At 44.2% G+C, this 20,609-nt stretch overlaps 5 protein-coding genes across 5 annotated transcripts; 3 read left to right on the top strand and 2 right to left on the bottom strand.

The window, feature by feature from the left end:
* Positions 1-349: 349 nt before the first annotated feature.
* Positions 350-6,595, bottom strand: LOC311142951 (rhomboid domain-containing protein 2-like). The gene is made up of 4 exons (XM_084178717.1): positions 6,036-6,595; positions 5,246-5,650; positions 4,882-5,029; positions 350-4,634 (listed from the first exon to the last, which is right to left on the bottom strand). The coding sequence occupies exons 1-4, from the start codon at positions 6,220-6,222 to the stop codon at positions 4,151-4,153; spliced, it is 1,224 nt and encodes a 407-aa protein (XP_084034843.1). The 5' UTR covers positions 6,223-6,595; the 3' UTR covers positions 350-4,150.
* LOC311142952 (uncharacterized protein) lies at positions 2,674-3,632 on the top strand (the record flags this gene model as incomplete). The annotated part of the gene is made up of 2 exons (XM_084178718.1): positions 2,674-3,378; positions 3,510-3,632. 2 exons carry the CDS (start codon positions 2,674-2,676, stop codon positions 3,630-3,632), a joined length of 828 nt encoding a protein of 275 aa, XP_084034844.1.
* A 1,350-nt stretch (positions 6,596-7,945) lies between the features above and the next one.
* LOC311142865 (rhomboid domain-containing protein 2-like) lies at positions 7,946-14,143 on the bottom strand. Its single transcript, XM_084178562.1, has 4 exons — positions 13,632-14,143; positions 12,842-13,246; positions 12,478-12,625; positions 7,946-12,230 (listed from the first exon to the last, which is right to left on the bottom strand). Exons 1-4 carry the CDS (start codon positions 13,816-13,818, stop codon positions 11,747-11,749), a joined length of 1,224 nt encoding a protein of 407 aa, XP_084034688.1. The 5' UTR covers positions 13,819-14,143; the 3' UTR covers positions 7,946-11,746.
* LOC311142863 (uncharacterized protein) lies at positions 10,270-11,228 on the top strand (the record flags this gene model as incomplete). Its single annotated transcript, XM_084178560.1, has 2 exons — positions 10,270-10,974; positions 11,106-11,228. 2 exons carry the CDS (start codon positions 10,270-10,272, stop codon positions 11,226-11,228), a joined length of 828 nt encoding a protein of 275 aa, XP_084034686.1.
* A 3,014-nt stretch (positions 14,144-17,157) lies between the features above and the next one.
* LOC311142192 (uncharacterized protein) lies at positions 17,158-19,482 on the top strand. Its single transcript, XM_084177787.1, has 2 exons — positions 17,158-18,565; positions 18,697-19,482. The coding sequence occupies exons 1-2, from the start codon at positions 17,861-17,863 to the stop codon at positions 18,817-18,819; spliced, it is 828 nt and encodes a 275-aa protein (XP_084033913.1). The 5' UTR covers positions 17,158-17,860; the 3' UTR covers positions 18,820-19,482.
* The last annotated feature ends 1,127 nt before the right edge of the window (positions 19,483-20,609 follow it).

Below are 20,609 nucleotides of genomic sequence, written 5' to 3'. Positions count from 1 at the left end.
CAAAAGGCCTGTATGTCACATTCAAATCAACCACATAACAGTAGCTACTTAAATTATTTATTGATAGCTACATCATTTATTTCCAAGTTATTTCCAAGGCCAAAATGAGCAAAAGAGTGTTACATTTTTTCTTTACTGTTCACAGCCAATCATTGTGAGCTGTGGGCAGGAACAGACATCTGGGGATGGATGGGACATCAATCCAGAGCCTCTTAGCCAGGTCAGACATCTCTGCTGTTCCCATAGAGACAGAACAGATAGATCAATCTGTTGATTCATATGGCCATTTTGGTTGGCTTGGTTGAATTGACAATCATTCATTAGAAATGCTAAAGAATCCTACAGTATGGAAAGTCTTTAGCCCCATCCCTAATGTTATGGGAGTTGCATTTATTGCATTTCAATACACTTGCATTTTCAATTACCCATAAATTACTCACTACTTGTACAACTATGTTGGATTGCCTAAATATTCAACATTTTCTTGACAGTCAATGCCAGTGTATTCTATGGCTGCCCTAAGTACATGGCTTTGTCTGTCTCCTCAGTCTGGAAGGGTGACTCGGCTGATGGATAGAAATTATGATGTGGTGATCTCATCCTCCAACTCTGATGACATCTCTATCTACTCCTTCACTGACTGTGAATCTGAGGTAAGACAGTTGTACACCATGTCTTTGTTGAGTGACATCACTGTAAGGAGAATAGTCTCTGACTAGTTGACTCTGATACACAGTCTGATGATGAGGATCATGAAAGGAGGACACCACCACTGAAAGTGAAGGATGAGGAGGATGGAAAGGTGACAAGGCTTAAAGTGAGGGATATGGTAGAGGACGACGATCTTTCTCTCCACTCCTTCGATGAGTCAGACTTTCTGGTATGTTCTGCAGCATGTATTTGAGTAACTCTTTGACTGAATGTGGAGAATGGACTATGACCAACTAGCTCTCTGACACACAGCGTGATAATGGCAATGATGCCTCTGCTGAGGACAGTCCAGGGCCTTCAAAGGAACCACTGAGAAAAGGGGCTTCACTGAAGGACCCTCGACTGGTAGGCTTTTACGTGTGTGTGTGTGTGTGTGTGTTAGTGGTGCGCGGGTCAGCTGTTTGTTCAACCGAACCCACCCGCAATTGCTAATAACCCATCCGCAACCGCCCGACTATATGTGATAAAGTGAAAATCTGAGGCCCGCACCTGACCCTAACCCGCAAATATAGAACACCGTCAGAACGATTTCTTAGCAGGGGGTGCAGGATTTTTTTATGCCTAATTTGGATATGTTTCTGCTTATAACTTCCAACATTTTGGTAGGCTATTTGTTAGTCAACTTGTCTATAATTAGATAGAAGACTAAATAAACCAACAACTTTTAGGGATCAAGAAGAAAATGCAATAACTTAAGAAAAAAAGGGAAACATTTTCTGTGCAAAATTTCCAAATGACATCAGTTTGACGGGTTGAAAACGACCAGACATGTTTCTGATAAGATTTCAGTTCGGCTTGGATGCACATTTTATGTGGTTGAAATATTATCAGCTTTTAGGATGCTGATAAAGCAGTCCCTAGCTGCGCATTCGCATTCCCTCAAGATGCTGAAAGAAATCATATTTCTCCACTGCTGTTCCCGTGTCAAAATAAAGCCTACATTTGGTGTAGCCTATCATTTTACTGCAAGAAATGCTTAATTCTGCAGGAGTTAATATTAAGACTGTGAGAGGTTAAAGATCTACAGTCAGTGTCCAGATTTCAGTTTCCATTTAACCCATCTGAACAGTAGGCTGTTTGTTCCCATGACGTGCCATAGGCCTATTTGAATCCCCCTCTTGTGACTGTCGAATTTCTATAGTGCCTCACAATCATCACACATAACATAGGCACTGCCATCATCCTCTTTTAACACTTCACCAAATCTTTTCCAAACATTACTTTTCTGGCCGTCCCTTCTTTATTTTCAACTTTCCATTTCGTAGCTTTTCTCTTATTGAATTAAAGCGTTTGGTGATTGGTGTGTAGTCTATCTGGCGCGCGTCAAGTTATGCCCTAAAGTTTAGGCTTACGCACTAATGCCAAATAGCCTATAGATATAACTTGCACAATAATTATACATTTATGGATTTTTTAATGTACCGTAATTTTCGGACTATAAGCCGCGCCTTTTTCCCCATTTTTCGACCCTGCGGCTTATATAACGGTGCGGCTAATCTATGGATTTTTACAGCTAACGGCCACTAGAAGACCTCCTACATCTATGGATTTTACAGGTTACAGTCCACCAACTTTAACTCTATGGGCTCTATGACCGGTCCGCGCCCCCCACCTTTAAGCGGCGGGCTCCAGCAGGAAAAGATGGAGGGCCGGCAAAGAGTGATACAGGTAGCGCGCAAAAGTAAAAGTGGAACCGAGAGTGGTACGAGAGACAGAACGAGAGCAAGACAGACAGACATTACGAGAGCGAGACAGTTTGTCTCTTTCCCGACAATCCCCTCTGTGCACGAACCCTTACATATGGTAATTAAACATTAAAACACCTGCGGCTTATAGTCCAGTGCGGCTTATATATGTACACATCATTCAATATCATTCAATTTAGCTGCTGCGGCTTATACTCCGGTGCGCCTTATAGTGCGGAAAATACGGTATTGTTTTCTGTTTATTCAACAATATTTCATGACCCTAAATCCCCCGCCCTGTGGATATAACCGCGGGACTTCTGGTTATGAGTCAACCCGCGCATCACTAGTGTGTGTCACATCTCAATTGTTTGACTCTATGTCTGTACAAATTATTGTGACCAAACCCAACATCCCTCTCCCTGCCTCTGTGAGTGCCCTGAAGAAGGTGTCACGCCAGATGGAGGTGGTCCCTACTGTCCGGCCCTGCAGGCAGCAGCTGGACAAGAAGACACAGTGGACCAACACCAACGAGGAGAGCCTGAGGAGAATTAAAGAAAACCTGGCCTCCATAGAGCTTGACCTGGAGGAAGGCCTGAAGACGGTCAATGACGGTCTGGACATCAACCAAGAGAGGCAGAAGAAGAATGAGGGATGCTTCAGAGCCTGGATTGAGAAGTGGATGGGGAGGAGGAAGGAGGAAAGACTGAGGGATGAAGATGGGAATAGGGAAGACAAAGGGAGGAGGGGCGAGAAGTTGAGGGCACTGATCCAAGTGATGAAGAGAAACTGCAGCGAAAGAGATCTTGAGGCAGTAGACTTGGACAGTTGGCTGAATGACTTGGAAAGGTTGAAAGTGGCCTTTAAGAAATGCACTGGAGAGATGGCCAAAATGGTAGAGAGCATGGCAGAAATGAAGACCAGCATAGCCAAGAACAGGCTCCTCAAGCTTGAAAAAAAGAAGTATGAAGTCCAGCGCTTTGTAAGTTACTCTTACTTATTGAGTGTAGTCATGTATCTAATGTATTTATCGATTAGTTATACAGTATATCTAGAGATTGTGTATAACATAGCACTGTCCTGACAGTTTGTTTGTTGTTTCTGGTATTACAGAGCCCAGGGAAAGTCTCTGGTCCTGTGTCTGGCCAGACTGGCCTTTCTCCTCTTGTGACCTCAGCACCCTGGACCCTGGCTGAAGCCCTACGGGCCCTGCCCTCTCCAGAACATTGCCTTTAAATTTCAATCGAGCTATAGCGAGTTATGCCGTTACGGATTGAAGTCATCAGTCTGTCAGTGAAGACACAGGTGCTCCTGGGTGAACCATCTGTCACGCCCTGGCTCTGGGGACTCTAGTATGTTGAGCCAGGGTGTGAGTTTTCGTTTGTTTTCGTTCTAGTTTAGTATTTCTATGTTGGCCAGTGTGGTTCTCAATCAGAGGCAACGGGTATCAGCTGTTGCTTGTTGTCTCTGATTGGGGACCATACTTAAGCAGCCAGTTTTCCCACAGTGTTGGTGGGATCTTCTTCCTGTGTAGGTTTGTGTTTTGCACCTTTGGACGTCACGTTATCGTTTGTTGTTTTGTTCGTGTCATTTTGGGATGCTAGTTCATTTATTCTCTCTGTGTTGTTTTTGAAGAGAGTTCCACACAGTGTGTGCCTTTAGTTTGTACTTTACCGGTGTGCGTAAAGTTCGCTTGCCTGCCAGGTTGTATTTAGCCGTGTTTGGCTTGTTCTTTTTTGTCTTCACTAAAGACGTTAGTACGAAGCCTCTACACTCAACCTTGACACCATCACAGATTCTGGCAGTGACTCCGGCATTTTTGCTGTGAAACTCTGGGGGGCACTGACAGACACAGACAGTGGACTGAGGTGGGAATGTTGAGAATGTGGATGTTGAGCCACTGGAGCCCAGTGACTGCTGGTTTGAGAGGCAGATGCATGCCCATGACTGAGTCCATGGCCGAAGCTGTGTTCGTGACTATGTCCATGACCTTGGCTGTGGCTGCAGCTGTGTCCATGTTCGTGACTATGTCCGTGACTTGGCCCAAAGCTATGCTTGAGGCCATATCCATGGTTGTGTCCGTAATAACCTGAGAGCTGAACAGGGCTCCCCTGTGTATAGTAGGAGTGGGCCCAGCCTTCAAATGTCTTTGGTGTGGTCTCGGTAGCCTGTAGGTTGGAGGTAAAGGACACTGGAGCGTAGGCTTGGACTGGGTAGGAGCCTGGGGTTGGAATGATTCTGCAATCAATGAGAACGTGGACAGATTTCAGAGAGCCTATCTATACCAGTGATTCTCTATCTAATCATGGGGGACCACTAGGTGCCTATTGTACAGTATTAAATTACAGCTGAGGATCATCAATTATAACTGCACCTCATTATACTGTAGAACATTATGTGCTCTGGCTTGCACACAGTAATTGTTATTTAATGACCTCTTGTCTTGTCTGATAAATGATATGTCTGGTGCTTTCTCAGTACTCACGGTGGGTGGACCGTCTTCCTTCTCTCCTCTGTTGATGCAGGGACATACAGGACACCAATGTTCCTCAGCAGCCTGAAAGGCATCTTCTTGTCCAGCACTGATGCCCTGGCATCGGACATGTCCAGAAGTGAGAGCCAGCCCTTTCCGTCTGTTTCACCAGTGCACGTTAAGGAGAATGTGTGACGCAGTGATGCAATATTTTTTCTAAACAAACATGCCGTAATGTTCAGTAGCAGGATTCATATACAACACCTATAACCTATTACTACTTAACTACACTACTAAGCACACTTATAAAGCTGTGACATACTGCAGAGGAGTGTATGAGTTATTTTGAACCACAATGAGGTTGGAGTAAGGATACAGATCCCCCCTGCGATGATGGCGATGGCATTGCAAAGGAAGACAGTGTGTGGGACCAAAAGTGTTATGATGAACAGAAACAGCCAGGGCAGGGCTAACATGGGTACAGTGACCCCGAAAAGAAAGCCCTTAACCATACGGGAGTGCACTGTGGCCATACCCATAAGGGAGAGGGACACTGGAATGAACCCCTCCACCTGGTTCTGGGCAGATGCACCAAACAGTAGCAGACCCAGTATGGTGTACAACACCCCTGTGCTGATAGAGAGCAGCAGAAACATGAGGAGGAACCGAACAGTGCCCACATTCTTCTCAATGCCTCCACAGAGGGGCACCAGAACCCCAATACTGAGGAGTAGCTGGGTCACTGTCTTGTGGTGGAAGGAGTATGTGAGGAGCTTGTGCACTGCAAAGGAAGAGGAAATTATTAAAACATAAATTATAGGGTTGACAGACATAAGCTGCACTGGTGTGTTGTGCTGTAGCCTGCTGCTGTAGCCTACTGGCACCATCTGTTACATTAGCTATACGTTTTAATAATAATAATAATATGCCATTTAGCAGACGCTTTTATCCAAAGCGACATACAGTCATGCGTGCATACATTTTTGTGTATGGGTGGTCCCAGGGATCGAACCCACTACCTTGGCGTTACAAGCGCCGTGCTCTACCAGCTGAGCTACAGAGTACCACCATTTTAACAAGCTAGCTAACGTTACAACACTCTCATTCAAAGTAGCTACTGAGCATATATAACTGTTGATTCACTCAGACCCTCCTAGCTAACTTACCATGCCCATTGCCAAAAACTGTCGTTCCAAGACTGAAGACATCCTCTGATAAACCGAAATATGTAGTGACAGTAAACAAAACAAATGATACTATAATGACAGCAACAATCCCACTCGTGAGCCTGAACTCAGGAGTAAAACTCTTGAACCTCTGAACCATATGTTTTAAAACTATTCGGGATATCATTTTGATGCCCAATGCATATTTGTCAAACTAGTACTTGGATAATCAAGCACAATAATCAATCAACTTTTCCTCCAATATTGCGCAACTCTTTAGCCAGATTGTAGGTAGCTAGCTAGCTAGCTAGAGGTTCCCACTAGATAACACAGCCACAAAGTACAAATAGGCTTTATCGTAAAAAATTCATGAAAACAAAAATAGGCTTTTTGTCTTAATTTAAGGTTGGGCATAAGGTTAGCAGTGTGGTTAAGTTTAAAATCCGAGTTTAAGAAGATGAATTGTAGAAATAGGCGGGCAAGCTTGCTAAGCAAAAACAAATGTACTGGACTTCCGCATTTGGATTCGTCACAACCACAAAGTTCCTCAACTGTTGCACAAATCATCAAGTGCTGCATTTGAAGACACTGCCACCTGCTGACATGTGCCTCAAATGTGATGATCAAAGAGTCCTCAACAGCCATTTGAGTTAGATAGCTAGATAGATTTTATTTGACAGTTATAAATTACGACCAGGGGGAGATACCACCAGTCCAGTCCCATACAAGCCTTTCCTGTGACGTATTATGCGCGGCCATGAAACTGTGACCTATTGTGACGTAACCAAGCATAAATTCACTACATAAACTGTGTTCAGCTTTGATATCATCAGTACAATCGCTTTCTTCAGTCAGGTTGTTTCAGGTGCATAGTCTGCCCTAGCTGACACTGTGCAAAGTATAAATACTACGATTGGAAACGGTTGGATAGACCCGTGCGCACTGCACAAGGTGATTTGGAGTTTAGAACGTCTGGTAGGCTCTTACATTCTTTGGTCCCAAATGGCACCCTGTAGTGTACTACTTTTGACCTGTGCCCATTGGGCTCAGGTCAAAATAAGTGCAATATATGGGCACTGGGGTGCCATTTGGGACATGCCTTTATGCGTGTGTGTGCCAGGATATGTTTTGTGCCAATCAGTTGATGGAAATGTATCCCTCAGAAAGCAAGATGAATCGTAATGATGAGAGAATCAAAAGAGCTTTAAGGCGCTGCCCTTATGTGGTAAATATCAAATATATATATATATATATATATATATTAAAAAAATATTCTGTTTTTATTATCACCTTTTAAATTGTGTGTTGTGTTGACAGTTGAATCCAGTGAGGGTGAACACCCCTGATTCTGTGATGTGGCCAACCGGCAAAGTGCGCAGAAGACCAAGGCCTGTAAGCCAAATCTGACTTGAAAACAATAACACATAAACATTAGTTATGCTGCATGTACAAACTGCAGTTATCACAATAAAAGCAAGTGCAGATATCCCTCCTTATCTAACCACATTTGAAATTGAATATTGTCTTGACAGTCTACTTCAGTGCAGACCCCTCAGATCCACAAAAGGCCTGTATGTCACATTCAAATCAACCACATAACAGTAGCTACTTAAATTATTTATTGATAGCTACATCATTTATTTCCAAGTTATTTCCAAGGCCAAAATGAGCAAAAGAGTGTTACATTTTTTCTTTACTGTTCACAGCCAATCATTGTGAGCTGTGGGCAGGAACAGACATCTGGGGATGGATGGGACATCAATCCAGAGCCTCTTAGCCAGGTCAGACATCTCTGCTGTTCCCATAGAGACAGAACAGATAGATCAATCTGTTGATTCATATGGCCATTTTGGTTGGCTTGGTTGAATTGACAATCATTCATTAGAAATGCTAAAGAATCCTACAGTATGGAAAGTCTTTAGCCCCATCCCTAATGTTATGGGAGTTGCATTTATTGCATTTCAATACACTTGCATTTTCAATTACCCATAAATTACTCACTACTTGTACAACTATGTTGGATTGCCTAAATATTCAACATTTTCTTGACAGTCAATGCCAGTGTATTCTATGGCTGCCCTAAGTACATGGCTTTGTCTGTCTCCTCAGTCTGGAAGGGTGACTCGGCTGATGGATAGAAATTATGATGTGGTGATCTCATCCTCCAACTCTGATGACATCTCTATCTACTCCTTCACTGACTGTGAATCTGAGGTAAGACAGTTGTACACCATGTCTTTGTTGAGTGACATCACTGTAAGGAGAATAGTCTCTGACTAGTTGACTCTGATACACAGTCTGATGATGAGGATCATGAAAGGAGGACACCACCACTGAAAGTGAAGGATGAGGAGGATGGAAAGGTGACAAGGCTTAAAGTGAGGGATATGGTAGAGGACGACGATCTTTCTCTCCACTCCTTCGATGAGTCAGACTTTCTGGTATGTTCTGCAGCATGTATTTGAGTAACTCTTTGACTGAATGTGGAGAATGGACTATGACCAACTAGCTCTCTGACACACAGCGTGATAATGGCAATGATGCCTCTGCTGAGGACAGTCCAGGGCCTTCAAAGGAACCACTGAGAAAAGGGGCTTCACTGAAGGACCCTCGACTGGTAGGCTTTTACGTGTGTGTGTGTGTGTGTGTGTTAGTGGTGCGCGGGTCAGCTGTTTGTTCAACCGAACCCACCCGCAATTGCTAATAACCCATCCGCAACCGCCCGACTATATGTGATAAAGTGAAAATCTGAGGCCCGCACCTGACCCTAACCCGCAAATATAGAACACCGTCAGAACGATTTCTTAGCAGGGGGTGCAGGATTTTTTTATGCCTAATTTGGATATGTTTCTGCTTATAACTTCCAACATTTTGGTAGGCTATTTGTTAGTCAACTTGTCTATAATTAGATAGAAGACTAAATAAACCAACAACTTTTAGGGATCAAGAAGAAAATGCAATAACTTAAGAAAAAAAGGGAAACATTTTCTGTGCAAAATTTCCAAATGACATCAGTTTGACGGGTTGAAAACGACCAGACATGTTTCTGATAAGATTTCAGTTCGGCTTGGATGCACATTTTATGTGGTTGAAATATTATCAGCTTTTAGGATGCTGATAAAGCAGTCCCTAGCTGCGCATTCGCATTCCCTCAAGATGCTGAAAGAAATCATATTTCTCCACTGCTGTTCCCGTGTCAAAATAAAGCCTACATTTGGTGTAGCCTATCATTTTACTGCAAGAAATGCTTAATTCTGCAGGAGTTAATATTAAGACTGTGAGAGGTTAAAGATCTACAGTCAGTGTCCAGATTTCAGTTTCCATTTAACCCATCTGAACAGTAGGCTGTTTGTTCCCATGACGTGCCATAGGCCTATTTGAATCCCCCTCTTGTGACTGTCGAATTTCTATAGTGCCTCACAATCATCACACATAACATAGGCACTGCCATCATCCTCTTTTAACACTTCACCAAATCTTTTCCAAACATTACTTTTCTGGCCGTCCCTTCTTTATTTTCAACTTTCCATTTCGTAGCTTTTCTCTTATTGAATTAAAGCGTTTGGTGATTGGTGTGTAGTCTATCTGGCGCGCGTCAAGTTATGCCCTAAAGTTTAGGCTTACGCACTAATGCCAAATAGCCTATAGATATAACTTGCACAATAATTATACATTTATGGATTTTTTAATGTACCGTAATTTTCGGACTATAAGCCGCGCCTTTTTCCCCATTTTTCGACCCTGCGGCTTATATAACGGTGCGGCTAATCTATGGATTTTTACAGCTAACGGCCACTAGAAGACCTCCTACATCTATGGATTTTACAGGTTACAGTCCACCAACTTTAACTCTATGGGCTCTATGACCGGTCCGCGCCCCCCACCTTTAAGCGGCGGGCTCCAGCAGGAAAAGATGGAGGGCCGGCAAAGAGTGATACAGGTAGCGCGCAAAAGTAAAAGTGGAACCGAGAGTGGTACGAGAGACAGAACGAGAGCAAGACAGACAGACATTACGAGAGCGAGACAGTTTGTCTCTTTCCCGACAATCCCCTCTGTGCACGAACCCTTACATATGGTAATTAAACATTAAAACACCTGCGGCTTATAGTCCAGTGCGGCTTATATATGTACACATCATTCAATATCATTCAATTTAGCTGCTGCGGCTTATACTCCGGTGCGCCTTATAGTGCGGAAAATACGGTATTGTTTTCTGTTTATTCAACAATATTTCATGACCCTAAATCCCCCGCCCTGTGGATATAACCGCGGGACTTCTGGTTATGAGTCAACCCGCGCATCACTAGTGTGTGTCACATCTCAATTGTTTGACTCTATGTCTGTACAAATTATTGTGACCAAACCCAACATCCCTCTCCCTGCCTCTGTGAGTGCCCTGAAGAAGGTGTCACGCCAGATGGAGGTGGTCCCTACTGTCCGGCCCTGCAGGCAGCAGCTGGACAAGAAGACACAGTGGACCAACACCAACGAGGAGAGCCTGAGGAGAATTAAAGAAAACCTGGCCTCCATAGAGCTTGACCTGGAGGAAGGCCTGAAGACGGTCAATGACGGTCTGGACATCAACCAAGAGAGGCAGAAGAAGAATGAGGGATGCTTCAGAGCCTGGATTGAGAAGTGGATGGGGAGGAGGAAGGAGGAAAGACTGAGGGATGAAGATGGGAATAGGGAAGACAAAGGGAGGAGGGGCGAGAAGTTGAGGGCACTGATCCAAGTGATGAAGAGAAACTGCAGCGAAAGAGATCTTGAGGCAGTAGACTTGGACAGTTGGCTGAATGACTTGGAAAGGTTGAAAGTGGCCTTTAAGAAATGCACTGGAGAGATGGCCAAAATGGTAGAGAGCATGGCAGAAATGAAGACCAGCATAGCCAAGAACAGGCTCCTCAAGCTTGAAAAAAAGAAGTATGAAGTCCAGCGCTTTGTAAGTTACTCTTACTTATTGAGTGTAGTCATGTATCTAATGTATTTATCGATTAGTTATACAGTATATCTAGAGATTGTGTATAACATAGCACTGTCCTGACAGTTTGTTTGTTGTTTCTGGTATTACAGAGCCCAGGGAAAGTCTCTGGTCCTGTGTCTGGCCAGACTGGCCTTTCTCCTCTTGTGACCTCAGCACCCTGGACCCTGGCTGAAGCCCTACGGGCCCTGCCCTCTCCAGAACATTGCCTTTAAATTTCAATCGAGCTATAGCGAGTTATGCCGTTACGGATTGAAGTCATCAGTCTGTCAGTGAAGACACAGGTGCTCCTGGGTGAACCATCTGTCACGCCCTGGCTCTGGGGACTCTAGTATGTTGAGCCAGGGTGTGAGTTTTCGTTTGTTTTCGTTCTAGTTTAGTATTTCTATGTTGGCCAGTGTGGTTCTCAATCAGAGGCAACGGGTATCAGCTGTTGCTTGTTGTCTCTGATTGGGGACCATACTTAAGCAGCCAGTTTTCCCACAGTGTTGGTGGGATCTTCTTCCTGTGTAGGTTTGTGTTTTGCACCTTTGGACGTCACGTTATCGTTTGTTGTTTTGTTCGTGTCATTTTGGGATGCTAGTTCATTTATTCTCTCTGTGTTGTTTTTGAAGAGAGTTCCACACAGTGTGTGCCTTTAGTTTGTACTTTACCGGTGTGCGTAAAGTTCGCTTGCCTGCCAGGTTGTATTTAGCCGTGTTTGGCTTGTTCTTTTTTGTCTTCACTAAAGACGTTAGTACGAAGCCTCTACACTCAACCTTGACACCATCACAGATTCTGGCAGTGACTCCGGCATTTTTGCTGTGAAACTCTGGGGGGCACTGACAGACACAGACAGTGGACTGAGGTGGGAATGTTGAGAATGTGGATGTTGAGCCACTGGAGCCCAGTGACTGCTGGTTTGAGAGGCAGATGCATGCCCATGACTGAGTCCATGGCCGAAGCTGTGTTCGTGACTATGTCCATGACCTTGGCTGTGGCTGCAGCTGTGTCCATGTTCGTGACTATGTCCGTGACTTGGCCCAAAGCTATGCTTGAGGCCATATCCATGGTTGTGTCCGTAATAACCTGAGAGCTGAACAGGGCTCCCCTGTGTATAGTAGGAGTGGGCCCAGCCTTCAAATGTCTTTGGTGTGGTCTCGGTAGCCTGTAGGTTGGAGGTAAAGGACACTGGAGCGTAGGCTTGGACTGGGTAGGAGCCTGGGGTTGGAATGATTCTGCAATCAATGAGAACGTGGACAGATTTCAGAGAGCCTATCTATACCAGTGATTCTCTATCTAATCATGGGGGACCACTAGGTGCCTATTGTACAGTATTAAATTACAGCTGAGGATCATCAATTATAACTGCACCTCATTATACTGTAGAACATTATGTGCTCTGGCTTGCACACAGTAATTGTTATTTAATGACCTCTTGTCTTGTCTGATAAATGATATGTCTGGTGCTTTCTCAGTACTCACGGTGGGTGGACCGTCTTCCTTCTCTCCTCTGTTGATGCAGGGACATACAGGACACCAATGTTCCTCAGCAGCCTGAAAGGCATCTTCTTGTCCAGCACTGATGCCCTGGCATCGGACATGTCCAGAAGTGAGAGCCAGCCCTTTCCGTCTGTTTCACCAGTGCACGTTAAGGAGAATGTGTGACGCAGTGATGCAATATTTTTTCTAAACAAACATGCCGTAATGTTCAGTAGCAGGATTCATATACAACACCTATAACCTATTACTACTTAACTACACTACTAAGCACACTTATAAAGCTGTGACATACTGCAGAGGAGTGTATGAGTTATTTTGAACCACAATGAGGTTGGAGTAAGGATACAGATCCCCCCTGCGATGATGGCGATGGCATTGCAAAGGAAGACAGTGTGTGGGACCAAAAGTGTTATGATGAACAGAAACAGCCAGGGCAGGGCTAACATGGGTACAGTGACCCCGAAAAGAAAGCCCTTAACCATACGGGAGTGCACTGTGGCCATACCCATAAGGGAGAGGGACACTGGAATGAACCCCTCCACCTGGTTCTGGGCAGATGCACCAAACAGTAGCAGACCCAGTATGGTGTACAACACCCCTGTGCTGATAGAGAGCAGCAGAAACATGAGGAGGAACCGAACAGTGCCCACATTCTTCTCAATGCCTCCACAGAGGGGCACCAGAACCCCAATACTGAGGAGTAGCTGGGTCACTGTCTTGTGGTGGAAGGAGTATGTGAGGAGCTTGTGCACTGCAAAGGAAGAGGAAATTATTAAAACATAAATTATAGGGTTGACAGACATAAGCTGCACTGGTGTGTTGTGCTGTAGCCTGCTGCTGTAGCCTACTGGCACCATCTGTTACATTAGCTATACGTTTTAATAATAATAATAATATGCCATTTAGCAGACGCTTTTATCCAAAGCGACATACAGTCATGCGTGCATACATTTTTGTGTATGGGTGGTCCCAGGGATCGAACCCACTACCTTGGCGTTACAAGCGCCGTGCTCTACCAGCTGAGCTACAGAGTACCACCATTTTAACAAGCTAGCTAACGTTACAACACTCTCATTCAAAGTAGCTACTGAGCATATATAACTGTTGATTCACTCAGACCCTCCTAGCTAACTTACCATGCCCATTGCCAAAAACTGTCGTTCCAAGACTGAAGACATCCTCTGATAAACCGAAATATGTAGTGACAGTAAACAAAACAAATGATACTATAATGACAGCAACAATCCCACTCGTGAGCCTGAACTCAGGAGTAAAACTCTTGAACCTCTGAACCATATGTTTTAAAACTATTCGGGATATCATTTTGATGCCCAATGCATATTTGTCAAACTAGTACTTGGATAATCAAGCACAATAATCAATCAACTTTTCCTCCAATATTGCGCAACACTTTAGCCAGATTGTAGGTAGCTAGCTAGCTAGCTAGAGGTTCCCACTAGATAACACAGCCACAAAGTACAAATAGGCTTTATCGTAAAAAATTCATGAAAACAAAAATAGGCTTTTTGTCTTAATTTAAGGTTGGGCATAAGGTTAGCAGTGTGGTTAAGTTTAAAATCCGAGTTTAAGAAGATGAATTGTAGAAATAGGCGGGCAAGCTTGCTAAGCAAAAACAAATGTACTGGACTTCCGCATTTGGATTCGTCACAACCACAAAGTTCCTCAACTGTTGCACAAATCATCAAGTGCTGCATTTGAAGACACTGCCACCTGCTGACATGTGCCTCAAATGTGATGATCAAAGAGTCCTCAACAGCCATTTGAGTTAGATAGCTAGATAGATTTTATTTGACAGTTATAAATTACGACCAGGGGGAGATACCACCAGTCCAGTCCCATACAAGCCTTTCCTGTGACGTATTATGCGCGGCCATGAAACTGTGACCTATTGTGACGTAACCAAGCATAAATTCACTACATAAACTGTGTTCAGCTTTGATATCATCAGTACAATCGCTTTCTTCAGTCAGGTTGTTTCAGGTGCATAGTCTGCCCTAGCTGACACTGTGCAAAGTATAAATACTACGATTGGAAACGGTTGGATAGACCCGTGCGCACTGCACAAGGTGATTTGGAGTTTAGAACGTCTGGTAGGCTCTTACATTCTTTGGTCCCAAATGGCACCCTGTAGTGTACTACTTTTGACCTGTGCCCATTGGGCTCAGGTCAAAATAAGTGCAATATATGGGCACTGGGGTGCCATTTGGGACATGCCTTTATGCGTGTGTGTGCCAGGATATGTTTTGTGCCAATCAGTTGATGGAAATGTATCCCTCAGAAAGCAAGATGAATCGTAATGATGAGAGAATCAAAAGAGCTTTAAGGCGCTGCCCTTATGTGGTAAATATCAAATATATATATATATATATATATTAAAAATATATTCTGTTTTTATTATCACCTTTTAAATTGTGTGTTGTGTTGACAGTTTAATCCAGTGAGGGTGAACACCCCTGATTCTGTGATGTGGCCAACCGGCAAAGTGCGCAGAAGACCAAGGCCTGTAAGCCAAATCTGACTTGAAAACAATAACACATAAACATTAGTTATGCTGCATGTACAAACTGCAGTTATCACAATAAAAGCAAGTGCAGATATCCCTCCTTATCTAACCACATTTGAAATTGAATATTGTCTTGACAGTCTACTTCAGTGCAGACCCCTCAGATCCACAAAAGGCCTGTATGTCACATTCAAATCAACCACATAACAGTAGCTACTTAAATTATTTATTGATAGCTACATCATTTATTTCCAAGTTATTTCCAAGGCCAAAATGAGCAAAAGAGTGTTACATTTTTTCTTTACTGTTCACAGCCAATCATTGTGAGCTGTGGGCAGGAACAGACATCTGGGGATGGATGGGACATCAATCCAGAGCCTCTTAGCCAGGTCAGACATCTCTGCTGTTCCCATAGAGACAGAACAGATAGATCAATCTGTTGATTCATATGGCCATTTTGGTTGGCTTGGTTGAATTGACAATCATTCATTAGAAATGCTAAAGAATCCTACAGTATGGAAAGTCTTTAGCCCCATCCCTAATGTTATGGGAGTTGCATTTATTGCATTTCAATACACTTGCATTTTCAATTACCCATAAATTACTCACTACTTGTACAACTATGTTGGATTGCCTAAATATTCAACATTTTCTTGACAGTCAATGCCAGTGTATTCTATGGCTGCCCTAAGTACATGGCTTTGTCTGTCTCCTCAGTCTGGAAGGGTGACTCGGCTGATGGATAGAAATTATGATGTGGTGATCTCATCCTCCAACTCTGATGACATCTCTATCTACTCCTTCACTGACTGTGAATCTGAGGTAAGACAGTTGTACACCATGTCTTTGTTGAGTGACATCCCTGTAAGGAGAATAGTCTCTGACTAGTTGACTCTGATACACAGTCTGATGATGAGGATCATGAAAGGAGGACACCACCGCTGAAAGTGAAGGATGAGGAGGATGGAAAGGTGACAAGGCTTAAAGTGAGGGATATGGTAGAGGACGACGATCTTTCTCTCCACTCCTTCGATGAGTCAGACTTTCTGGTATGTTCTGCAGCATGTATTTGAGTAACTCTTTGACTGAATGTGGAGAATGGACTATGACCAACTAGCTCTCTGACACACAGCGTGATAATGGCAATGATGCCTCTGCTGAGGACAGTCCAGGGCCTTCAAAGGAACCACTGAGAAAAGGGCTTCACTGAAGGACCCTCGACTGGTAGGCTTTTACGTGTGTGTGTGTGTGTGTGTGTTAGTGGTGCGCGGGTCAGCTGTTTGTTCAACCGAACCCACCCGCAATTGCTAATAACCCATCCGCAACCGCCCGACTATATGTGATAAAGTGAAAATCTGAGGCCCGCACCTGACCCTAACCCGCAAATATAGAACACCGTCAGAACGATTTCTTAGCAGGGGGTGCAGGATTTTTTTATGCCTAATTTGGATATGTTTCTGCTTATAACTTCCAACATTTTGGTAGGCTATTTGTTAGTCAACTTGTCTATAATTAGATAGAAGACTAAATAAACCAAAAACTTTTAGGGATCAAGAAGAAAATGCAATAACTTAAGAAAAAAAGGGAAACATTTTCTGTGCAAAATTTCCAAATGACATCAGTTTGACGGGTTGAAAACGACCAGACATGTTTCTGATAAGATTTCAGTTCGGCTTGGATGCACATTTTATGTGGTTGAAATATTATCAGCTTTTAGGATGCTGATAAAGCAGTCCCTAGCTGCGCATTCGCATTCCCTCAAGATGCTGAAAGAAATCATATTTCTCCACTGCTGTTCCCGTGTCAAAATAAAGCCTACATTTGGTGTAGCCTATCATTTTACTGCAAGAAATGCTTAATTCTGCAGGAGTTAATATTAAGACTGTGAGAGGTTAAAGATCTACAGTCAGTGTCCAGATTTCAGTTTCCATTTAATCCATCTGAACAGTAGGCTGTTTGTTCCCTTGACGTGCCATAGGCCTATTTGAATCCCCCTCTTGTGACTGTCGAATTTCTATAGTGCCTCACAATCATCACACATAACATAGGCACTGCCATCATCCTCTTTTAACACTTCACCAAATATTTTCCAAACATTACTTTTCTGGCCGTCCCTTCTTTATTTTCAACTTTCCATTTCGTAGCTTTTCTCTTATTGAATTAAAGCGTTTGGTGATTGGTGTGTAGTCTATCTGGCGCGCGTCAAGTTATGCCCTAAAGTTTAGGCTTACGCACTAATGCCAAATAGCCTATAGATATAACTTGCACAATAATTATACATTTATGGATTTTTTAATGTACCGTAATTTTCGGACTATAAGCCGTGCCTTTTTTCCCATTTTTCGACCCTGCGGCTTATATAACGGTGCGGCTAATCTATGGATTTTTACAGCTAACGGCCACTAGAAGACCTCCTAAATCTATGGATTTTACAGGTTACAGTCCACCAACTTTAACTCTATGGGCTCTATGACCGGTCCGCGCCCCCCACCTTTAAGCGGCGGGCTCCAGCAGGAAAAGCTGGAGGGCCGGAAAAGAGTGAGACAGGTAGCGCGCAAAAGTAAAAGTGGAACCGAGAGTGGTACGAGAGACAGAACGAGAGCAAGACAGACAGACATTACGAGAGCGAGACAGTTTGTCTCTTTCCCGACAATCCCCTCTGTGCACGAACCCTTACATATGGTAATTAAACATTAAAACACCTGCGGCTTATAGTCCAGTGCGGCTTATATATGTACACATCATTCAATATCATTCAATTTAGCTGCTGCGGCTTATACTCCGGTGCGCCTTATAGTGCGGAAAATACGGTATTGTTTTCTGTTTATTCAACAATATTTCATGACCCTAAATCCCCCGCCCTGTGGATATAACCGCAGGACTTCTGGTTATGAGTCAACCCGCGCATCACTAGTGTGTGTCACATCTCAATTGTTTGACTCTATGTCTGTACAAATTATTGTGACCAAACCCAACATCCCTCTCCCTGCCTCTGTGAGTGCCCTGAAGAAGGTGTCACGCCAGATGGAGGTGGTCCCTACTGTCCGGCCCTGCAGGCAGCAGCTGGACAAGAAGACACAGTGGACCAACACCAACGAGGAGAGCCTGAGGAGAATTAAAGAAAACCTGGCCTCCATAGAGCTTGACCTGGAGGAAGGCCTGAAGACGGTCAATGACGGTCTGGACATCAACCAAGAGAGGCAGAAGAAGAATGAGGGATGCTTCAGAGCCTGGATTGAGAAGTGGATGGGGAGGAGGAAGGAGGAAAGACTGAGGGATGAAGATGTGAATAGGGAAGACAAAGGGAGGAGGGGCGAGAAGTTGAGGGCACTGATCCAAGTGATGAAGAGAAACTGCAGCGAAAGAGATCTTGAGGCAGTAGACTTGGACAGTTGGCTGAATGACTTGGAAAGGTTGAAAGTGGCCTTCAAGAAATGCACTGGAGAGATGGCCAAAATGGTAGAGAGCATGGCAGAAATGAAGACCAGCATAGCCAAGAACAGGCTCCTCAAGCTTGAAAAAAAGAAGTATGAAGTCCAGCGCTTTGTAAGTTACTCTTACTTATTGAGTGTAGTCATGTATCTAATGTATTTATCGATTAGTTATACAGTATATCTAGAGATTGTGTATAACATAGCACTGTCCTGACAGTTTGTTTGTTGTTTCTGGTATTACAGAGCCCAGGGAAAGTCTCTGGTCCTGTGTCTGGCCAGACTGGCCTTTCTCCTCTTGTGACCTCAGCACCCTGGACCCTGGCTGAAGCCCTACGGGCCCTGCCCTCTCCAGAACATTGCCTTTAAATTTCAATCGAGCTATAGCGAGTTTTGCCGTTACGGATTGAAGTCATCAGTCTGTCAGTGAAGACACAGGTGCTCCTGGGTGAACCATCTGTCACGCCCTGGCTCTGGGGACTCTAGTATGTTGAGCCAGGGTGTGAGTTTTCGTTCTAGTTTAGTATTTCTATGTTGGCCAGTGTGGTTCTCAATCAGAGGCAACGGGTATCAGCTGTTGCTTGTTGTCTCTGATTGGGGACCATACTTAAGCAGCCAGTTTTCCCACAGTGTTGGTGGGATCTTCTTCCTGTGTAGGTTTGTGTTTTGCACCTTTGGACGTCACGTTATCGTTTGTTGTTTTGTTCGTGTCATTTTGGGATGCTAGTTCGTTTATTCTCTCTGTGTTGTTTTTGAAGAGAGTTCCACACAGTGTGTGCCTTTAGTTTGTACTTTACCGGTGTGCGTAAAGTTCGCTTGCCTGCCAGGTTGTATTTAGCCGTGTTTGGCTTGTTCTTTTTTGTCTTCACTAAAGACGTTAGTACGAAGCCTCTACACTCAACCTTGACACCATCACAGATTCTGGCAGTGACTCCGGCATTTTTGCTGTGAAACTCTGGGGGGCACTGACAGACACAGACAGTGGACTGAGGTGGGAATGTTGAGAATGTGGATGTTGAGCCACTGGAGCCCAGTGACTGCTGGTTTGAGAGGCAGATGCATGCCCATGACTGAGTCCATGGCCGAAGCTGTGTTCGTGACTATGTCCGTGACTTGGCCCAAAGCTATGCTTGAGGCCATATCCATGGTTGTGTCCGTAATAACCTGAGAGCTGAACAGGGCTCCCCTGTGTATAGTAGGAGTGGGCCCAGCCTTCAAATGTCTTTGGTGTGGTCTCGGTAGCCTGTAGGTTGGAGGTAAAGGACACTGGAGCGTAGGCTTGGACTGGGTAGGAGCCTGGGGTTGGAATGATTCTGCAATCAATGAGAACGTGGACAGATTTCAGAGAGCCTATCTATACCAGTGATTCTCTATCTAATCATGGGGGACCACTAGGTGCCTATTGTACAGTATTAAATTACAGCTGAGGATCATCAATTATAACTGCACCTCATTATACTGTAGAACATTATGTGCTCTGGCTTGCACACAGTAATTGTTATTTAATGACCTCTTGTCTTGTCTGATAAATGATATGTCTGGTGCTTTCTCAGTACTCACGGTGGGTGGACCGTCTTCCTTCTCTCCTCTGTTGATGCAGGGACATACAGGACACCAATGTTCCTCAGCAGCCTGAAAGGCATCTTCTTGTCCAGCACTGATGCCCTGGCATCGGACATGTCCAGAAGTGAGAGCCAGCCCTTTCCGTCTGTTTCACCAGTGCACGTTAAGGAGAATGTGTGACGCAGTGATGCAATATTTTTTCTAAACAAACATGCCATAATGTTCAGTAGCAGGATTCATATACAACACCTATAACCTATTACCACTTAACTACACTACTAAGCACACTTATAAAGCTGTGACATACTGCAGAGGAGTGTATCAGTTATTTTGAACCACAATGAGGTTGGAGTAAGGATACAGATCCCCCCTGCGATGATGGCGATGGGATTGCAAAGGAAGACAGTGTGTGGGACCAAAAGTGTTATGATGAACAGAAACAGCCAGGGCAGGGCTAACATGGGTACAGTGACCCCGAAAAGAAAGCCCTTAACCATACGGGAGTGCACTGTGGCCATACCCATAAGGGAGAGGGACACTGGAATGAACCCCTCCACCTGGTTCTGGGCAGATGCACCAAACAGTAGCAGACCCAG

This window comes from Coregonus lavaretus (genome assembly GCF_964263955.1).
Source record: "Coregonus lavaretus genome assembly, chromosome: 15".
Taxonomy (NCBI): domain Eukaryota; kingdom Metazoa; phylum Chordata; class Actinopteri; order Salmoniformes; family Salmonidae; genus Coregonus; species Coregonus lavaretus.
Note: the sequence above shows the minus strand (reverse complement) of the source record. Positions and strands in the feature narration are given on the sequence as shown.